Here is a 21,726-nt window from a genome sequence, read left to right as displayed (position 1 = left end):
ACATTGCTGAGGCGTGTCAACCAGGACAGCCCTACAACGTCCAGAGCCTTCAGGAACTCGGGGCGGACCTCATCAACACCAGGGGCTCTGCCACCAAGGAGTTGTTTAACTGCCTCAGTGACCTTGCCGGGTCATTCCCCTCATCCCCAGACTCTGCTTCCTCCTCGGAAGACGTGTCAGTGGGATTAAGGAGGTCCTCGAAGTATTCCTTCCACCGCCTGACAATTTTCTCAGTCGACATCAGCAGCGCTCCGCCAGCACTATACACAGTGCAGGTAGAGCACCGCTTTCCCCTCCTGAGACGTCTGACGGTTTGCCAGAATCTCTTCGAGGCAGTCCGAAAGTCTTTTTCCATGGCCTCTCCGAACTCCTCCCACACCCGAGTTTTTGCTTCAGCCACTGCCCGAGCCGCATTCCGCTTGGCCTGTCGATACCTGTCGGCTGCCTCCGGAGTCCCACAGGCTAACCAAGCCCGATAGGACTCCTTCTTCAGCCTGGTGGCTCCGTTCACCTCTGGTGTCCACCATTTGGTTCGGGGATTACCGAGGCAGGCACCAACCACCTTGCGGCCGCAGCTCAATGCAGCAGCTTCGGCAATGGAGACGCTGAACATGGTCCATTCGGACTCAATGTCCCCAGTCTCCCTCGGAATGCTGTTGAAGCTCTGCCGGAGGTGTGCGTTGAAGATCTCGCGGACTGGGGCCTCTGCTAGACGTTCCCAGCACACCCTCACTACGCGTTTAGGTGCACCAGGTCTGTCCAGCGTCCTCCCCCTCCACCTGATCCAACTCACCACCAGGTGGTGATCAGTTGACAGCTCAGCCCCTCTCTTTACCCGAGTGTCCAGAACATATGGTCGCAGGTCTGCTGATACGATTACAAAATCGATCATCGACCTACGGCCTAGAGTGTCCTGGTGCCACGTGCACTTATGGACACTCTTATGTTCGAACAGGCTGTTCGTTATGGCCAAACTGTGATTAGCACAGAAGTCCAATAACAAAGCACCGCTCGGGTTCAGATCAGGGAGGCCGTTCCTCCCAATCACGCCCCTCCAGGTCTCGCTGTCGTTACCCACGTGAGCATTGAAGTCTCCCAGCAGGACAACAGAGTCTCCAGGTGGAGCACCCTCCAGCACCCAAACCTTCCGACTGATTCACCTGCATTTTTGCCTGTTGATCTGTAAATATCCCCAAGTCTAACCCGAGGCTATCAGGACAGAGTGGTTTCTGAAAATTTCAGGAGAATAAAAAAAGTCCTAATTTGCATGCATATACTGTTTTTTTCTTAAAAATATTTTTTAATTGAACATTTATGGTTACATTTAATCAGTGTTAAAATACATTTCATCATAGATTTCTGTCTGCACTTTCTTGTATATCTTGTTAATTCAAATAATTCTCCAAAATTCCAAAAATATATATACTATTAATATAAATATTATAATATTTTATTATATTATTGATACAAATCCTATTGGAGTTTCATCAGGAAGGGCATCCTCCATAAAAATCTGCCAGATCAAACATGCAATGCTACCCGCTGTGGCAAACCCTTGTGAATAAGGGAGCAGCCAAAAGTAGCTTCTTCTATACAGTGATTCTTTTTATCAAGTAAAATAAAGCTAGTGATGTCTGCGTTCAAATGGGAACCTGACAGAACAAAGCTTCTAAGTGTGTAAAATGTCTGACTCTAACTGGTGGCTTCACACCAGGCGAGGCTTTCACACATTTAATGAGCTAACAGGATGAGGTTTGTATAGGAGAATTGGCTTTTTCTCCTCAGATTAATGGAAAAATCACTCTATCAATAGACCTCATTTTCATCTCGATAAGATGAGCCCTGAGGCTCCGTCTGAATCATACATTTCAAGAAAGAAACTTTAAAAGAATACAGATTCTGAGGGGGTAATGAGTAAGTTTGTTCTAGCACAATCAGCCTGTGGCCCATGACAGAAAATGGTGAGATCGGTTTAATCATGTGTCTTTGTCGTAAGGGGGAAAAAAGGAATTTTCTGGAATTTACGAGGACAGAAGGGTCATCATTACGGCCGGGGTTTAAGCACAAAATATGTTCACTGAAATGCATCACAAAGTCTGTGTGTTTTCATCAAGTCCAAGGGTAAAAGCACTGTGGTACAGCACATTTATGATAAATAAGTGTCAGCATGACATAACCACAAATGCAGCTAGTTTGTCCTCAGACAGCCAGTCAAATCCACGGCATTGGCTGTGTAGCTCGTGGGCGATTTTGTTGCACAATCAGGAGCCATGAGGCACTCAAGTCTCAGATATGCACTCACAGGAACTCCCCTGTCAATCGTACAGCAAGGCCACAGAGCCCATGAAAAGACAAAGGCAAATAAATATCATGAATTACGCATGGATATTGATGCTGTGGCAGTATGGTAACATATGACCTCCAACACAGTATACAGGGGCTTGCATTACCTTTTCTATATGTACACCTTATCATTACCAGATCACCTGACAATCTATGTAGTTTTCCCATGATTCATTGAGCTAACTATAAAAGATATAAGCTGTTAGGTTTTGTAAAAGCTGAAAGTTGCTGATTAAAGGGACTTTAATATTAAACTGCAATTAAAATGTTTTAAAAACTTGTGCTCGTTCTCTGAATCTCATGTCTTCTTTGTTTTATCTTCCCTGCGGCATCTTAAAATGTTTTATTAAATAAGCTGTTCCTTTTCCTTATGAGCTCAGTGTAATTAGATCAATTTTCAGTCACGTCAGGTCAACTAATAGCTGAAGTCATGAGCTTTAATGCCTAAAGTATTAACGTGGAAAAACACACAGCTAATTGTTTTCCTGGTTTTAATTTTTCCATTAATAAATGTAATTAGGATTAGGATCATTAAGATAGAAATTGTCCAGAAAACCTAATTCAACTTCACATGAGAGCTTTATCATGTGTCTCAGATGAGTCACATGGATTTGTATCATAACAGTGATGCAAGTGTATCACCTTCAAAATCTTTACACATTCTCTGGACATGCTGTTCGGCCCACGGCAGCAAGCAGTGTAGAACCAGAAGTGATTAAATGGTAAATATTTACAACCCAATTTAAGCATTTCTATCCATATCACAAAATATTGTTTATGTGAATTATTTGGGTTATGTAAGGATGTGAAAATCTGATATATATCACATATCATCAAGTCTGTGAAGGTTCTCAGTCATCCAGGTCATCGCAGTCTAAGGAGCTTGGAAAGAAAAGCGTCTGGACTTCTTTAGGTTGCTTGAAGACGTTCTTCAGTTCTAGGGTCAAATGGTGGAGAGTCCCAGATTTACACCTTGGCTCATGTGATTAGGTAGAGGATCATCAGGGGCTCCTTTTGTCCCTCTTTGGGAGGATACTCCCACAGGGTGTAAATCTGGGACTCCAAAGGGCGTATTTAGACCAGCGTTAACAGTACATCTGTGGGTATACAGATGCCTGACAGGGTAAAGGATAAAACATCATTAGGTTTGTATGTGAGGTTTTCAGGCTACATGGTAAAGTCCAAAGTTCTCCAAGTCCAAAATAATAAAATGTGGTCAACTGAGATTTTCCTGTCACTGTTTAAATCATATTTCTAATTTCAAGGGAAAATCTCTGAAGTGTCCTTGAGCAAAGCAGGCCAAGGTTCCTGCTATATGTAACTACAGTATGACCTTTGACCTAACTCCATCATGAAGCTGTATTGTATTTTACGGAAAATGCTTCTGATTTGTTTTCAGAAGAAACGCGGTCGATCTAAAAGGTAATATGGAAAGTTCATCAGTGTTGAAGTACAAGCTGCCGTGCTGATCAATACCACCTCTATCTTGTATACAGCTACCATGCCATTACTGCCACTCTTTGTTTCTCCAAGAGTCGAGTATGAAGTGGATTCATCTTTCCTTTCATATCTTGGTTCCACAGACTGAGTGCCCCATCATAACGCCAGTGCTCTCACATCTTCCATCACCACTGATGAAAAAGGTACTCAGTACCACCTGCCCCCCCATTGTCTTTAAGTGGTTTTAGAGCCACTTACACTGTGCTTCAAAGAAATATCACTGGCAGAGGAGGAAGGTCAGCAGCCCCGCTATAGCTGCCCTCAAATTCAGCTGATGTATTCAGCTGATGTACTGTATGCCATAAACTTGTGGTCTATTTGTCTGGTCAGTTTAATAGCAAAGGGGGTTGTTAAACAGTTTCAGCTGCTTTATTGCTATTGAAATCAACAACAGGTGCACTAGAGGAGCAACAATGAGACAACTCCCAAAACGGGAATGGTTTTACAGGTGGAGGACACTGACACTCTTCCCTCCTTGTCTTTTACTTCACTTTACTTTTCACTAGTTTGGCAATCCCCTAGGGTCAGCGTCACTGCTGGTAGCACGAGGTGATATCTGGACCCTAAAGAGGTTGCACAGGTATTCCGATATACACAGCATATATAGTTAGCAGCCAGGTTACAAGATTTTACAACTTGGCTACAATTATTGTCAGATGATGAGGTTTTCGTGCTTCATCTCAGGTGATGGAAGACTTTCATGTCATGGCTCTTTGCATCCCACAATATAATCTTTTATTTGTCTGTATGGTTTGTTTTCTTTATTTCTGAAATAAATAAGGTTTAGCTTTGTGTGCCTAAAAAAAGCTTACAGCCTGACTGGATATTCATCCCTAAAGTGATCATATGCTTCCATCTAGTGGACTAGAGCAGAAATCCCTTATTTTTACATCTCTACTCCTGTTGCCCATAAGCAGGCTCGACCTCAGCTACAGTTTGCTTTTAGCACAGTGGATGACTAAGTTTTTAATTCTAGTGACAAAATAAAAATTGAAATTGTAAACTATAGTTAATACTCATGATTTTACAGAGTTCTAAAACGTAGTTTTTTTCAATAAATACTTCTCTCTTTCTCTCTTTTACACTTTACTTTCAGATGGTCTGTCTAAATGAACAGTCATTTTAGTGGATTTAGAAGCAGTCACATCTTCCTGCAGATGCTGTGTGTGACCCTGTTTGACCTGCGATGAATGTGATGTCTTAAGTCTCTGTTTCAAAGTTTTAATTTGAGATGCTTCTGCACTTCATTCTGTATTCGCCGGATATGTCTGCGTTGTGTCTCTCAGTGTGTTGCTCTGTAGCCTTTGCTACCTGGATTTGCCAGGACGCCTACAAAACTCTACAGTCTAATAATAATAAACGTAGAATTGCTGTTAATCCTTTGATAGACTCTACAGAATCTGTCCTTTGTCATATTGCAGGCCTTTCATCACATTTTTAGTACAAGCTTATATGTGATCATTATCTTATATATCCTCATTATCTGAGCAAACCTGAGATAACTTTCTTATGTATGACTCATAAATTAGATTCTAGCTTCATTCAAGTATTTCTTCCCTCCCTCAGCTTGTGTGCCTGAGCTCTCATGTATATTTATGACACATATGAACTACCTCGAAGTGTAAACCAAACACACTTATGTCAGATATATGAGCCACTTTAACACTCCTGAGATGCAAGGCTGCAGTTTGGTTTGGCCACTACACAGCAGGAGTCGTCTTCCCCCCGTCAGCTTTCATGTGGTGAGGGCATCCATCTCTGTGGAGGCAGCCTCATGAATACTATCTCGATGGCCCAATTTCCATGGCTGCAAAAACTGAGGTTTTCATATCGTGAATAGCTTTTGATTACATTGTTCTTCTACGTATTTCTAACTAAGTGGATGTGACACCCTTGAAAGACTGCACACAGTAAAGCTCTTGTCACTGAGTTATGAGCTAGTGGATTAGAAATTTTAAAGGTTTCTGTAAATGTGCAAAAAAAATCTATGATGTTAATGGGAAGGATGAAGAGTAAGTCATCAGCAGTAGGCAAACTCAATATACCAACATACCTCCTCCTTCTTGCTGGGAGTCTGAGTATGACAGCGCCACTAAAGCCCATGCTTAGGGGTCAAAAACTGCAGTTGTGCTAATGGTTGGTTGTGTCTAATGTTTTGGCTCCAATAACACTAGATTTTCCAAACTTTGGACACAAAGTATATCTACCTATTATCCCAATGGCTCAAAAAGCCAATCAATTTCCATGGATTCATTTTAAAATGCCCAGCTTAACAGTATTGGACACATGTTTCAGCCTGGTACAAAAAATGTTTTTGACCTCTTGGATGGTTTCTCCCTTTGTAGCATTTGACGCTGGGTGACTGGTAACTGTAGGCGTTTACTGTTTGCGAGGCATCACCTCCACTATCTCCAGTCTCTTAACTGGACCTCTCAGCTGTTTTTGTCGTGTTGGGCCCTTTTAGAGTACTTCTAATGGGATTTTCTGGCAAATAATGTGGCCTGCTGTGTAATACAGACAATCCAGTAGGTTTGTTTGTGTTATTTTAGTCTGTCAGCACTCACTAGCAGAAATGTTTATGTATTGCACTCATATAGTTTAAGAATGCAGTTTGCTAACCAGACCTACTAGCCTTGGCCAGTTGCAGAAATCCAGAACCAGAATGCTTCTCTTCATTGGCTCTCTGTTGAATCCAGAATCAAATGTAAAATCCTCCTCCTCACATACATGATCTTGAACAAACAGGCCTCATCTTTACTGACTTGTACTTCCTAGAATCTGTAAAAGAGAATGGGAGGCCCCTCTTCTGTGGAACAGCTGCCAGTTTGGATTCAGGAGACAAAAACCCTCTATGCTTTTAAGAATAGGCTTAAAACTTTCCTTTTTGATAAAGACTAGATCAGGTGACCCTGGAGCCCCCCTTAGTTCTGCTGCAATAGGTCTGGTTGCTGGTGGTTTCTCCTGATGCACTGAGTGCGACTTCTTCTTCTTTCACATTTTTTCTCTGTGAGTTTCTGCACCTCTCTGCATTTAATCATCAGTTATTATTAAGCTCTTGCTCTCTTCCACAGCATGTCTCTGTTCTGTCAGCCCCCTCTCACCCCGACCAGTCACAGCAGATGGCCGGCCCTTCCTGATCCTGGTTCTGCCAGAGATTTCTTCCTGTTAAAAGGGAGTTTTATATTCCAATAGTCACCAAGTGCTTGCTCATAGGGGATTATTTGATTGTTGGAGTTTTCTCTATATTATTGTAGGGTCTTTACCTTACAATGTAAAGCACCTTGGGGTGACTGTTGTTTTGATTTGGCACTAAGCGCCAAATTGCCGAATTGAAATTAACTGCATTAAAATCTACCAAGAGGTGATGTCATGATGCTTACAGCCATCTTTAATTTGGATGAAGGGCCCAAGCACGCCAACAGTTTATAACATCTGAATATTGTGAGTCTTTTAGTCCTTTGAATACTATAAATGAAGGAAAGGGACTTAGCTCCTGGATGGCAGTTTGGTACCCGTTTCCTTAAAGCAGATTTGCCTCATTTGTCCAGCAGACATTCTGGCATTAGATATCATACACTGACATGAAAAAACAGAACAATGAAAAATCAGCAGTTAATAATAGATCGCAAAAATGTCTCCCAGGCAGTGCTGAGTTACCACAGGGCTTACATTCTACTTATTAAAGAAAGCTGCTGCTTTGCCTAGAGGGGCCCAGAGGACCTTTTGTTAGTTTTGTCTCTATCTTTATTTGACAGATTAGTCTTCAAGACACCCAAGGAACGATATTAACAACGCTTGAGATCCAGCAGATTTTGAATAATTTTTCCTATGTGAATCTTCATCCACATTGTGCAACTCTGGGGCTTAAATGAATGAAAACAAGTGTGATAGAGATTATCCTGTACATGGGGGAAGAGGGTTTATTTGGCGATAGCAAGACAATGATTCAAAGTGAAGAATCTGCACTACAGTTCAGGCTACCTGCACACATAGACTCATTAAGATAACTTTTAAATGTGAGGGTGCAAACCTAAGTTCTTACCTTAAGGATGATAATTTTTCTCTACTTACTTTTAGGTTAAAAGTCATATTTCTATGTATCAGTCTACCAGCTGTTTCTGTCCATGACACAAAAGAAAGTGAGTTTTCAAACTTTGTTAATCAAAAAAGGTTCATCAGTTCTGCCTTTAACTGTAAAACTATTCATACCAAGGTAATTCTAACACTAAAACTTTCAGTTTCCGTTTTTGAGGAGAAAGAAGAAGACAGAGAGTTATTAGGAAAGAAAGTGTCGCACTGAGATAAACTGCTCTGTCAATTAGGATTGATGACAAAATCCCACTTCAGGAGTGCAGACTCAGCTGAGTACACACTGACTATAAATCTACTTCCACTGCAATGGTAGGACCGGGCTGCATCTCTAGGAAGCTAAATGAGGACAGCAGAAGAGCTAAACCTTAAGAGGGATTTCTTTGTCCACTAGTGAAAGGAGAGGAGCAGTCAGGGAAACGATTCAGCCAATTTTTGTGACATTCTTTGTGCCATGTGTGTCAGCAAACACTGGCCAGGTCAACTATCCACAAGTACACAGAATAAAGGCGGTTAAAGCTTATTGCTGCTGACTCTCTGGCGCAGTGGTACACTTTGGACAAGTCACCAGCCCTTTAAAAGGCTTGATACAAGGACACACACTTGACACCCACTCCTACAGCAAATTTAAAATCACCAGTCACCTAAGATGCATGTCAGTAGGTGGTGCAAGAAAGCTGCAGCATTTGGAGAGTACCCAAACAGGCACAGGGGGAACATGCAAATACAATGCTTCAAGGTCCCATCTGATGAGGAGCGTTGAACACCAGTGCAAAGTTACAATTTATGTAAAAATTGTATATATTTTTTAAAAATATAACTGATGTAATGTATGTAGGCCTTCTAGCCACAGCTAATTGAAAGACTTCGTCCCTGTTTTGACTTTTAAGACACAATATGTCAATATAAAGAGGAGATCAAATGATAATAATAATATAATAATTTATTTAGAGAAACATTTAAGTAAAATTATTAAGAACACTAGAAGACCTATTTCAGTGATCACAGATTTATTTTAGCCATAATTTTGCTTTTTCATTAAAAAATTTCAGGGCCAATCACACCTTTAAAATTAATGTTAAAAGGGCAAATTGTATAAGAGCATTTATTTAAAAAATATTATTAGCTTCATTTTGCAATAATTCTATTGTATTGCCTTTTTCAAGCTTTTTTGTATGTTGACATTGCAGGTTTTATATCTGATTTGGTTGCCTGGCATAAAAAATCACATTATGAAAGATGTGACAAAATCACAGCATGTAAATATAACTGGAAGCTTTAACAGGTAGACAAGATTGTATTAGAACGGTTAAAAAACAGTTCAAATTAATCTTGATGGGTTTTGGAAATTTTCTTAATCTGTATTTCACATTTTACTTCATCACCCAATATTACTCCCAAATATTTAACTTTATTGATTTGCTGAGTTTCTTTCTGATAAGTAATTATTGAAGAACTATCACATCATTTCCTCCCCTTTGAAAAACTGTGCCACGCTAGAGGCTCAGGATTCAAACAAATCTGTTGGAAATGTGAATTAAGGAACGAAAATAACACAGACTTGAGAGTTGAGTGAATTATAAAATGACAACACCTATTCTTCTGGGCTGCATTTGACCTCCCAGCTTTGTATATCTCGGGTGAGCTGAGTTTCCTCAGGGAGCAGTGGGGTTATGTCTTTTAGCATTCCCAATATTTAATCATTATCATTATCGAGCCTGGAACCATGAAAAGACTCATTACTTCTTATTACTACCTTTACTAAAATGATGTTACACTGATGACAGCTTAATAATACTCCAGCAAAACTTAGGCTAACGTGAGGAAGAAATAATGAGTGACAGAATCCACTCATGTGAGTCAAACCTCGTGTGCTGCAGGGAGATTACATCAGAGATTAGGTAACTGGCATTTGGATTTTTCATTGGTTATGGTGGACTCCATTTACCAAGGGACCCGGCCTGCAGCTTTCCCACAGCACCACCACTGGCACATGTCCTTTATTTATAAGGGTACAGCTAAAACGTGAATATTTACACTTCATATAAATACATTCAAATGGCTTCCATAGGAACAAACACTTACAAACTCTCTCTCACACACAAATACATACACGTTCCACTTTGACATCTTTGGTAACTGGACACCTGCTTTCTCCTGCTCTGACTGACAGCCAGCAGTAGAAAGTCCAGATCCAGTCCCAACTCTTCCTAAATGGATTTGTGAGGCATCCTGCCGCAGGCCTCCTAATAGCCTCTTGTAAGCCACCTCAGGCCTGCTGTGGACCACTTCCTCCCTGCGCTGAGAATAAGGGACCTCCTGAAAGGCATTTTTGGCCATGCACCCGGATTCCTCTGGGTCATTAAGCTCTTGCAGAGTTGGAGGGGCTTTGACAACAACAGGACATGTGTCAAAAAAAGAGATAAAGTAAGAGCATTTGTAACACAGCAACACCGCTAAATGATGATGTTTTTGAATTTTTGGAATTGTATTGAATTGATCATATTTTCTCAGCTCCATGAACTGAAGAATGAAGCATTCTGAGCTCAGCTTAGGCAAAAGAAGTATGCCTGCTTTTAAACTCACAAGAGGTTTTATAAAGGAAGGTGTTGCAAAGGAACACAAAAAAGAAAAAGGCCCACTTTGTTCCCTATTATTGACACAAAAAAACACGTAAAAAGAGCCTCAGGTGTTAAAACAGCTTGCCCCGAATAAACATAATATGAAAATGAGTATTACCTGACTGTTAAGCCTAGACACCAACATGGCTTTTGAAACACAATCACCCTCACTTTCATATGGGTGAACATCACCCAGTGTACGTACTGGGGTTAAATGGATTTTAGTGATTTACACAAAAAGATTTTACCAAGGTAAATTCAAGTCATTTTAGTTGCATTGTTTGAGTAATACACTCTGCTTGCATTAAACATGACCACTAGATGGCTTTAAAAGCGAGCAGTACTTCACGAAGTGTACATAGTTTGTTTGCATGTGCCGGAATGGCATTGGATATTTGACTGGTTTTGATAGATATTTTGCAGAAATACAAAACTTTGAATTAATACTGCAAATTACACACAACATATGTTCATAAGTAACTAAAAGCAGGAAACCGCATTTGAATGCTACAGGCTGCAGTGGAACAAATCGTAATGTTCTCCAAATGCTCTCTTTCTTTTGTTGCACTTACTGCTGTGCTAAGTAGCCAAATCATGAGTCACATGGCTAAATATTAAAATTCAAACTGCACTGAATGTGCAAGGAAGGCCTGGTGCTGTTTCAGTGTATCATTTGTTTTAAACTGTTATATGTTTTATTGTGCAAATCAAAGAAAGCTAAATGTCTACCAGCTAACATAAGTTCATAATTTATGAAATGTGTCTTTGTCAGTCTGACATGAAAATCTTTTATTAAATGACCTCTAAAGAAATGTAGTCTTATATTACATGTAGCGAGGAAGACGGCAAAGGTGAACTGGTCCATCCTTCCAGAGCAGAGGAAGAAGTAAAACATCACTGCTGAGTGATTAGAAAAACAACAGTGGGCAAGACACATGTTCCACAGCAGAGGAACATGTGTGACCGCCAGTGCCATTTTTCAGCCGCCTGCCACCACAGCGTTTGATCTGCCTCTTTTTCTTCGTACCAATGGCCATGTGCGTATGTATGCACACACACATGCGCACACACTGGGGCTTGTACTCCCCCACGTAAGGTTGTGCGGGAAGAAGGGAGGCAGAGGAGGGAAGCTTTTATATTAATGGCTGCGGTTAACCTGGAAGGGTCAAACCCATTGGAGCTGTTGATGGATCTAGACTGCAGGAGCTCTCTTTCTCTCTCTCTCTCTCGCCTACGCACAAAAACACAAACACAGTGTGGACCTGACTGCATGATCAGTCTCCAGGCACATTGTGATGACCATGGAGAGAGATAAAAGATGGCGTGGAGGCCAGGACAGCATGGACATAGTGATGGTTGGAGGGGGAAAAAGAAGATGAATATATATAAAAGAGCAGATCAGAGTGCTGGTTACAGGCATTTTTATCAGAGGCAGACTAGAAAGAAATTATGAGTTTTTAAATTAGGGTTTAAAATAATAATAATTTAAAAAAAACTGGAACGAGATAGATTTTCAATTTTTAATTACTCCTTGAGTACAGTATATCACCGAGGGTTATGGCAAGTGGAATCTCATTAAACCATTTGTACGGTGAGAATGTCACACTGCTCACTTTACTTTTCATAGACAGCAGTTTCTATTCTCTTTGCTACAAGATCTCACCACTTAACAACACCACTGGAACAAAGCTTTTGCCTTGGGCAATTTCTAATAGAATCAATGATTTGTAGTGAAGAAAGTTTAGTAAGAAACGTCACTAGAAACACTACTAGAAAAAGTAGATGTATCTGTAAATACATAGTTCATGGTTATAGTCTACAGATAAGCACCACAAAGCAAAGACAGATTGTCGGTGATGGGATCACACAAGTGGCAATGTAATCAACACGGGGATGTTTTGATTCACAAGTACGAGGTCGTTACTACATAATTACACCAGTCATCATGAGTCACAGACCTTGAATGGGTGCATGAGGCGTGTATCAGAAGCTGCTCTGAGTGCTCGGGTAGAGTAGAGAAGCGCTATATAAGAATCAGTCCATTTAACATTTTCCGAGCTTGACTATGGGGGCGGTGTTCTTTGGGTTATACTCAGTGTTTCACTTTTTCCAAATACAGCAGATCGAATTAATGCCATTAAGCTTGGTTTCAGTTTCATCAGACCACAGCACTTTCTCTCAAGCCTTCTTTAAATGTTCACTGGCAAACTTAAGATGGGCCTGTATCTGTGCCTTCTTAAGCAGGGAGACCTTGCAAGCGCTGCAGGATTTCAATCCAATATGGCATAGTGTGTTACCAATGGTGTTCTTGGTTACTGTGGTTCCACCAGCCTTTAGATCATTAGCAAGATTTTCTCAACTAGTTTTGGGGGATCCACCACCTATCTCATGCTTATCCTCACCTCATGAGTGTGATTTTTGGAGTTCTAGACCTTCCATTTCCATATAATCATATCAACAACTGTCACTTTCTCACCAAGCTTCTTGGTGATGGTCTTGTAGCCATATTGTGCAGGTCTACACTTGTTCCTGACATCTGTTGTCCTCGGAGGTAGAGAGGATGGGATCAAAGAAACAGACTGTGTGACAGATGTGCTTTATACGCATAACGAGTTGAGATCACAAGTATCTGTAATTGATTGACTGACTTATTACTGACTCCTTGTAATTTTAGTGACTTGCAAATCAATTTATAACGTTCATGTAATGTCCTTTTTCTTGATTTTTGATTCATATTCTCTGAGCAAACTAACAAATAAAGCAGAGGTTCAAATAATTTCCCCCACTGGATGGATGGATGGATGGATGGATGGATGGATGGATGGATGGATGGATGGATGGATGGATGGATGGATGGATGACTAACTTTTGAACATTTGACACAATATTATCATTAAGAATTACAACAATCAAACATTAAGTACTTAATAGAAGATATGATTTGGTGACAACAGCCATGATCCACTCAAAAATTGAAAGTGTATGTGCAACATTAAACTGCAGTTTTATTACAAATATCTTATCACAATACACGCAGTTGTGAAAAAGTGAAGACATACGTAAATTATTTGTTCACTATAAGAAGAGTCTCACTGCAACTTTTGGGAGTGTATGCAGCGCTCGTTCCATGAACACTTCAGCATCAAAGCTTGTGTGTTATAACGTGCGCCGATAAGGCACTTGGTGTTCTCAGAATGGCAGCAAGCAGGAAGTACCTCAAAAAAACAAACCTATTTCCAAACCGAGGCATCTGACACAAGTTACGGTCCTAATTGAATCAAGCCCGCTGTTCCTATAGACAGGGTTTCCCTGAAAACACAATTCACCGCTGGCTGGGATTTCAGAGCAAAACAAAGCGATGATGTCAGTAAAAAAAACAGCAGAGAAAGAACATGACATGCTCCTAATTACATGACAGCATGATAGACTACAAGACTTTATTTTTTTTACATACTGTGGTGTTGGTGAATAAATAGATTAACTGCATTTAATGAGCCGACTTGGACTCCACAGGAAAGGTCTGATTTTGGATAAGGTTCCAGATATATTTTCTTGTTGTAAACAAATCCCATGTAAGTACCACATTTTAAATCCAACAATTAATGTATGCTAGTACTCTTACATAAGAGTCATATATCTAATTCGTATATCCCTTATTCATATCTTGTTCCATTACTATAACCATAGAAACTGTAGTTTATCTTGAACCAAATCCCTTTGTCCTACTGCGTGAATACTAAAGCATTGTGTCACTCCACAGCTGAAAATAGGTCCCTTCTCAAGCGCTGTTAACTTCTCTTTGAGTGACTTTTCTAGTGTCCATCTGTTTGACAAATCGCTAACATTTGTGACCATTTTTTAAAAATTACATGTTCAGTAGAAACTGAGCCACAAACAGGCCAGAGAAGTAAGATAAAAAGTATTCAAAGACAGTGGATACAGTTTGTTACATACAGCTTGTTTGGTATTTTTCATTATCTTTATATCTCTCAGATAATATTTAAAACTTGCTTAAACTGCAGCGGCTAATGCCAAAATGATTCACTTTACAATCAATTTGTAAAGTGAAAGAATGCTGACAATTTGTTGTGCCATTTATCCAGCATTTTTTTTTTACTTTCTACCAACCACAGTAGGTTTTTTTTAAATCTTTGTTAAATGAAATGCTGAACTTATTAATATAATTCAATATTTCACAAAATTTCACAGACAAAATAACCAAGTCATCAAAAAATATTCAACGGAGAAAAGGAGAAAATAGGTATTTGTTGCAGCTCTTTGGCATAAACATGATTCCGTGTGAAACAAAGAAATTCCTTGTAAAAGAACATAGTCATATCCTACGGCCAAAAAATGAATGAAGACGTTGATTTTTATCCAAATAGAGGTATTTAGTTAAACAAATCATTTTAAAAATCATGTATTCCAAACAAATACTTGACTTTGATGAACTGAGGTATGCATGACTTTAATTGTCTAATCTATTTTTCCCATAATAAACCAGTTGTGCAACTATGGAACAGCATAATTAAAAACAACTTAATTTCCAAATGTAATTATTTAAAATGTCTAAATCATTTCTTAAGCAATCTCTCAAAGTGGAGTAAAGAGTGAATTTGCTAGAAATAGTCAGCTGCAGATTAATATAGATGTGGGTGTTCTGTGAGATACAGACTAAAGAAACATTTGCAGCACTAATATTAATAATGATGGAAACCATCACCCAGTAAAACTGTTTGACACTCTCATGTTTTTAATATTTCTTAACTTATATTAAAACTCTGCTGCACAAAAGAAGAAATAATAAAAGATCTTGGATGTAAAGGTTCTTCCATGGTTTGTCGACACCTGCCGTACATCTCAGTGTAATCTTTTTTTTAAAAATGCAGCCATACCAGAATCAAGTAAAATCCATTTATTATGATTCCATCAAATAAATTTATAGCACAAACATGGTTAAAAAACAACAACACCTGCCTCTTTTGATACAGAACAAAGGCAGAAAACAGAGATTACAGCTTTGCTGCAAAGCACACAGACACGTTAATACGCCAAGTAGGTTTTTCCTCTGCTCTGCTCATCTTCAGTCCTGAGACAGGGAGAAATATGAAAGGTAAAAGAAAGCTATTCACAGTGCTTGGAAATACTGAAGTGGTTTTGGACCCCTCTCTCTGGATCCAAGTGTGCACAAAGTGGTACTAAATCCCACGGTAGCCTTTGGTTTTTGTTATTGTCTCTGTCGAGAGGAAATGGTGATAGGAAAAGAAAAACAACAACGACAAAGCTTATACACATCACAGCTTTCATCTCCACCGATCACAAAGGTTCATTAAATGTCTCTTCTCACCAGAGTGACAATATTTGCTGGGACCATTACCTTGATATGAATGTATTGGTTCCGTTTGATGACAACTTTCAATTAGTTCAAACAGGCTTCAGCCAGAAACACAGCTGATTGTCATACACTTTCATTCCTAGTTCAATTTTATGGTCCGAGCTTGAGTGTATTATTTTTTGAATAAGCACAGAACCATAAGTAGTAGGAGAGTGAACTCGAGTCCACCGAGCAAAGAAAGGCTTGTTAGAGCTTCACTGTGAGTGACATAGAGCTTTTTTTTCAGAACAGTTCACTTTTTTGTGTAAAAAGTGATAATTGAAAAAGATAATAAATTCCCACACAGTATCCGGGCTTTCTGGGAACCCTGATCACATGGCCCACGAGATGTTGGCTGTGTGCTCCTTGGCCTTCATGCGCAGCACGGCGATGCTGGATGACCGCCTCTCAAACTCAGGTTTGGTGTCAAAAGCTGGGTTACTTGCCGGCGTGAGAAGCGAGTCTGCGCTGAAGAAGTTATTGAGAGACACGTGGCCAAATTGGTTCTGCTGATTTGGGAAGCCCATGTAGCCATGGTCAGCAGCAGTGGCGGCCGAACGAGGGGAGTGGGAGTAAGAAGTGACACAAGGAGGGGAACCTCGGGGCAGCATGCAAGAGGAGACCACAGAGCTGCCAGGAGCTGGGCTCGGCCACAGATTGTTGGTGATCTGTTGGGTGAAGAGGCTGTTAGATACTACAGGGAATGGCTTCAATTCATCCCAGCATACAGTACAAATTAGTTTATATGGATTAATAACTGGGCTCGTAAAGACACTGTACGCTGACCTGTTATCTGTAACTTACCATTTGAAAAAATTTAAGAGAATTGTAAATACAGGGTTACAGACATGATCTTGTAAAGTAAACTATGATGTATCCTGGGTACAATTATTGCCTTTCGAACTGTCTATATGGAACATAAAATACAGAGAATACAGTGTATGTAGTTAACAAGCATCTAGTTTACAGAAGTATTTTTCACTAAAAAATGTTGTTGTTGTTGTTTTTAAAATGTCCTCTGTTATTTATATATATGTTATCTCATGCAACTGGAAAGTTGCAAGTGATTTTAAACTTTTACTGTAGCACTAAAGTTTTCTAACAATTACCTAAAAAAAGAGAGGAGAATAGCAATGAATATTACATAGTTTTGACACTGACAGCGCTATAATACAAAGTTTGAGTGATGCCCAACTGAGCCCAGGTAAGAATAAAAATTCACAGTGAGTGCTTGGGCATCCCACATGTTGTATGCTTGAAAGGTCAACTTCAGAAAATATCCGGACCTGATTATCCAAAGCGTGTAAAAACTACTTACAGGAATCTTAAATGGTTGCATATTAATAATACAATAAATGTAAATGTGGACAAAAATATTTTTATACAAAGCGTGAAAACTTAAAATTATTGTTTAAAGGGTTGTGTTTGTAATGCATCTTTCCATGAAATTTTAAGTGAACATTTTTCAGTGAACTGCTGATATGATTACGTTTGATGGTGATGTGTATGATTATCAGTCGTAGTGACTCCGGAGTAGTTTAAAATGTCCTAAATTCACTCTAAAAGGTCATGTGGCCAAAATTTAGTCAGGGAGTAGTAGGATAACACAAGAGATACACTCATGTGATAAGCTACAGCAAACACTACATGACCGATTTTTAATAAACTTCACCTTACAGAAGGATGACTGTCTAACTTATAAGCTCAGAGTCTACTGACTGCTTGATCACATCCAAACAATTTGATCCTGACACAGTGCGAAATTTCCAATAAACTGAGAGGACAGGCCAATGTAACTAAGGAGCATGTAAATTTCCTCGGTCAAAAAACAGTGACTGAAATATGTCTGCCTCTTCAAAAGACTCTGCAAATTGCACATCAACAGTAACCAAACTGGTAGAGCTCATTTTGCTGAAGCATGGCTTTCTGAAAATCAAATGACAAAATGCCAAATACGTTTTGACTGACTAAGGTTGTTTTGGGAGTCAGATGAACATCCTTAAGTTAAACTAGCATAAGAATCGACTGGTGCCCTTTTGACCACATGCATCATTGTTAAGCATGACTTCAACTTTTGCACAGAAATCAACGACAACCGAAAACCTCGCTGACAGAAAAAAAAAAAAAAAGAAAGTTCTCTAAAAGCCACAGCAATGCAACTCATGTCCAGTGTGTTTCAGCAGACCGAAACAGCCAGTGCCAACAGGGTTACAAGTAGGTTTGTCCGTTTATTGATAGTAATGGGGATCAGCTGTATGAACAGGCATGGCTCATATCCAGGAGAATCTATCAGAAACATATGTGAGGAAAAAATGTGAGACAGTCCAACAGAATTCTAACCTGGTGTTCGGCCAGGGTATAGCAGAGCTGTGACTCTGCCTTTTACTACATTTTATTATTTTTGCCTCTTGGAATCAAACACGTCAGCTGTTTTGTTTTTGTTTTTCTCAAACTCAGAGTGTAAATGCGAATCTCTCTACAGAGCTGCTGTGTGCATATTTACATCTCTGAAAACCTAAAAGTCTCCACAACACTTGAAGGCCAGATGTCCGTTTTTAATGTAACACCTAACAAAAGGAGAAAAAGACACAAAAAACACTGACATTCTGCATCTCTTCTCTTCTCACCTCCTCTCATCTTGTAACTGACCTTTGTCCAAACAGCAAGACAAATGCTCAGCCAACATGCAATCTGATATAAGCTCATTCATTCAGACATGACGCCTCACAGCGACTCTAATCAGTGTTCAGGCTCCTATCTGAAGATGGGTTTCATAATTAGTGATTTATCGAGCAATCGTGGCCGAAGCACTAATTTAAGTTTGAAGTGACCTACATAACTGAGATGCTTAGAAAGGAGTGAGAGTAAAGAGTTCATATTCTTTATAAAGCACAGTACTGCCTCCAGCCCATGCAGCTGACAAAGAAACTCATTTTCTTTTGACGCTGAGAATAAAGTCCATGAATGCTTAAAATGAATAAAATAAAATAAAATTCTCAATACTTGCCTGTGTGTAGCTGTCTGTCCTCGGTAGCACGGATAAATCGTAGGCGGCTGCAAAGTGACTTTTGGCTTGCTGGATTTGCCCGTAGCGCTCTCTTTTCCTCCACTTTGCCCTTCTGTTTTGAAACCACACCTTTTAAGTAAAAGAAAAAAGACAGAAATATAAAATATGTTTACATTTATTAATATTATTTTTCCCAAAGGCTCAGAAAGACAGAAAAGTAGCCAATCTATTTAAAAAAAAACAAAAACAAAAAACAAAAAACGGGACAACAGAAAATAACAAAGTTGCAACATTCAAACAAAAAATTAAAAGAAACATGAAAATGTATTTCAACTATCAAAACCTTTATGCTTATATATTCACGTATACATAGGCTGTATGGGTTTGGATATTAACGCCCGCTGCCGTACTAGGCTACACCTTTCAGCGCTTAAAGGCTCCTGTTCTCATTATGTTTAAGCAAAAACGAGTCGGTCCGTAAACTCTACCTGCACTCTAGCCTCTGTTAATTCTGTCCTCATTGCCAGCTGTTCCCTCACATAAACATCTGGATAGTGTGTCTTCTGAAACACTTTCTCCAACTCCTCGAGCTGCGCGCTGGTGAAGGTCGTCCGGTGTCTCCTCTTCTTGCTGCTGGACACGTTACTGTCGCACTTGTCTCCCATGTCATCCAAATCGGTTTTCTCCGAGCCGGTGGTCACCGGAGACGCCCGCAGAGTGCAACAACCGTCCATGGGCCTCCCGAGGTCAGAGTGCAAGGTGTCTTCATCTGTTTTTGGCACACTGTAACTGGCTACAATACAAATAAGTGATAAGTTAACAACAACAGTCTCAATTTGCTAGTCACTGCACCAAAATATGCAACCTACTAGCCTGTATTGGAGATTAAATTAAATTATTTTACATATCAGATAATGTTAAAAAAAAAAATAGATTCGATTTAAAAAATTAAAATAAAAATCCAAAAGAAATTGTAATTAATAAGTAGGAGAATAAAACTAAACGTCATTGAAAAGATCGACTTCGGGGAATGTAAGCTTTCCCCCCCCTCTCTCTCTCTCTCTCTCGCTTAACTCGTTTAACTCGCGCACACATTTGCGGGATAACTTTGACTTTGCAAAAATGAGCGTACTCACGGGTTTGATCCCCGCAGGGAGAGGAGCGGTGCTCGCCGCTCTGCAGCCCGAAGGCCTGCACACATTTTGGGGGAGACTTGGTGAAGTACTGCGCGCTGTCCAGGCTCTCCATGACTTGATCCATGTAGTAATCGCTGGCCTTCATCGCTTGGCTTTTCAAGGCAAACTTATCCTCCATGTATTCCATCATCTTCACCGAAAACCGCTCGCTCTAATCAAATGTCACTAAAAAAAAAAGAAAAAAGAGAAACTAATCGCTTCGCGCACCGACGAGTAGAGACGACTTGTAAAGCAATAATTCGCCGATGAAGATAATTTGCTCTGTCTTGAAGGCACAACGTCTTTATAGCCCCAAAGAGAACGAGATCCTTAAAGAGCACCCCCTCTCTGAATATGAAAAAGCGCCCTCCTCCCACTCCTCCTACGCCCTGAATCCAAACCAAACAGCAGTTTAAAGTGATTGGAGACCCACAACGAATTCGAGGAAACAATCAAAAGTGACTTTAATTTACAGCATGTTTAGACGTCCAAAATGAGGCAATAATTTTTCTACAGCTAAACCTTTCAGCTGAAAATGGGATTTAATTCGTGTCTTTGGAAATGTTGTAAGAACTCTGCTCGTGATTTATTTATTTGGAGGGATATTTTAACCTGTAGGCAGCAGAAGGAAGTCAACAGTCAGATGTTCTCAAAATGAGGAGATTTCATTGGCGTGAACATATAAATAAGTTTGTTATATTTTGCAGTAAGTCATTTAAGTTCGGAGGATTGATTTATTACCATTTTAAAGAAAAGATCATTTCTGAAACTTCAAACTAGTAAAAACGATATAAAGCAGATTTGACATTTGCGAATCTGTCATGTGACGAAGTAAAATAATCAATCATATTTAATTATTAAAACAGGAAGGTGGAAAATGCGTTCGTCCTTGTCGGGTAAATTGTTATTATTATTATTATTATTATTATTTAATCTGCTTATTTCAAATCCTTCTGAAAACCCAATGCAAGATTTCTCTTCTTTTTTTCATTTATTTGCACCCAAAAACAGATCTTTATTAACACCGTGGCACATTCCAGACTTTCTCTTTTACGTGATCAAAATATGGATTTTAAGAAGTGGTTTTATTATTATTATTATTCTAACACGATAATAATGTAAATGTCATATCTGGTGGCTTTAGAGTAAGTTTTATTTTTAGCTAAACTTTAAATTACATTTCGAGCTGCGCGGAGGATCTTGTGCACTTCATTGCTTTGTAATAAGAATCTAATATTACGGCTGCAAACCTGCATGAAGCTGCTGCTTGATGCTTGCAAAACTAACTGAAAACTTTTTAAAAGCATAAGACGAGAAATTCTTTTCAGTTGGACTAAAAGCCTAAAACTATGCTCTCTAATTAGAGTAGGATGCCACTGTTGTCTGCTGGGTGAAAAGAGGATTTTATGAACTTTAGCAATAAACTTAAAAAGTTCCATTACTGGAATATTGATCATTCCTGTTTTTCTTAATTGAAACATCCGGGAAAGTTTAGTTTCATTAAGCCCTCACACACACACACACACACACACACACACACACACACACACACACACACACACACACACACACACACACACACACACACACAGGACCCAGCTGCGAGTTTTTCACCAA

At 39.6% G+C, this 21,726-nt stretch overlaps 1 protein-coding gene across 1 annotated transcript; it reads right to left on the bottom strand.

Moving 5' to 3' along the window:
• Positions 1-15,455: 15,455 nt before the first annotated feature.
• alx1 (ALX homeobox 1) lies at positions 15,456-21,613 on the bottom strand. Its single transcript, XM_086299537.1, has 4 exons — positions 20,071-21,613; positions 19,423-19,727; positions 18,935-19,063; positions 15,456-16,595 (listed from the first exon to the last, which is right to left on the bottom strand). The coding sequence occupies exons 1-4, from the start codon at positions 20,258-20,260 to the stop codon at positions 16,260-16,262; spliced, it is 960 nt and encodes a 319-aa protein (XP_086155663.1). The 5' UTR covers positions 20,261-21,613; the 3' UTR covers positions 15,456-16,259.
• Positions 21,614-21,726: the final 113 nt, after the last annotated feature.

The sequence above is a fragment of the Aulonocara sp. 'chitande type north' Nkhata Bay genome, linkage group LG7, assembly GCF_057382095.1.
Source record: "Aulonocara sp. 'chitande type north' Nkhata Bay isolate Kocher_YH1m ecotype deep benthic linkage group LG7, A_spYH_male_GT1.1, whole genome shotgun sequence".
Taxonomy (NCBI): Eukaryota; Metazoa; Chordata; class Actinopteri; order Cichliformes; family Cichlidae; genus Aulonocara; species Aulonocara sp. 'chitande type north' Nkhata Bay.
This window is presented reverse-complemented; position numbering and strand designations above follow the sequence as displayed.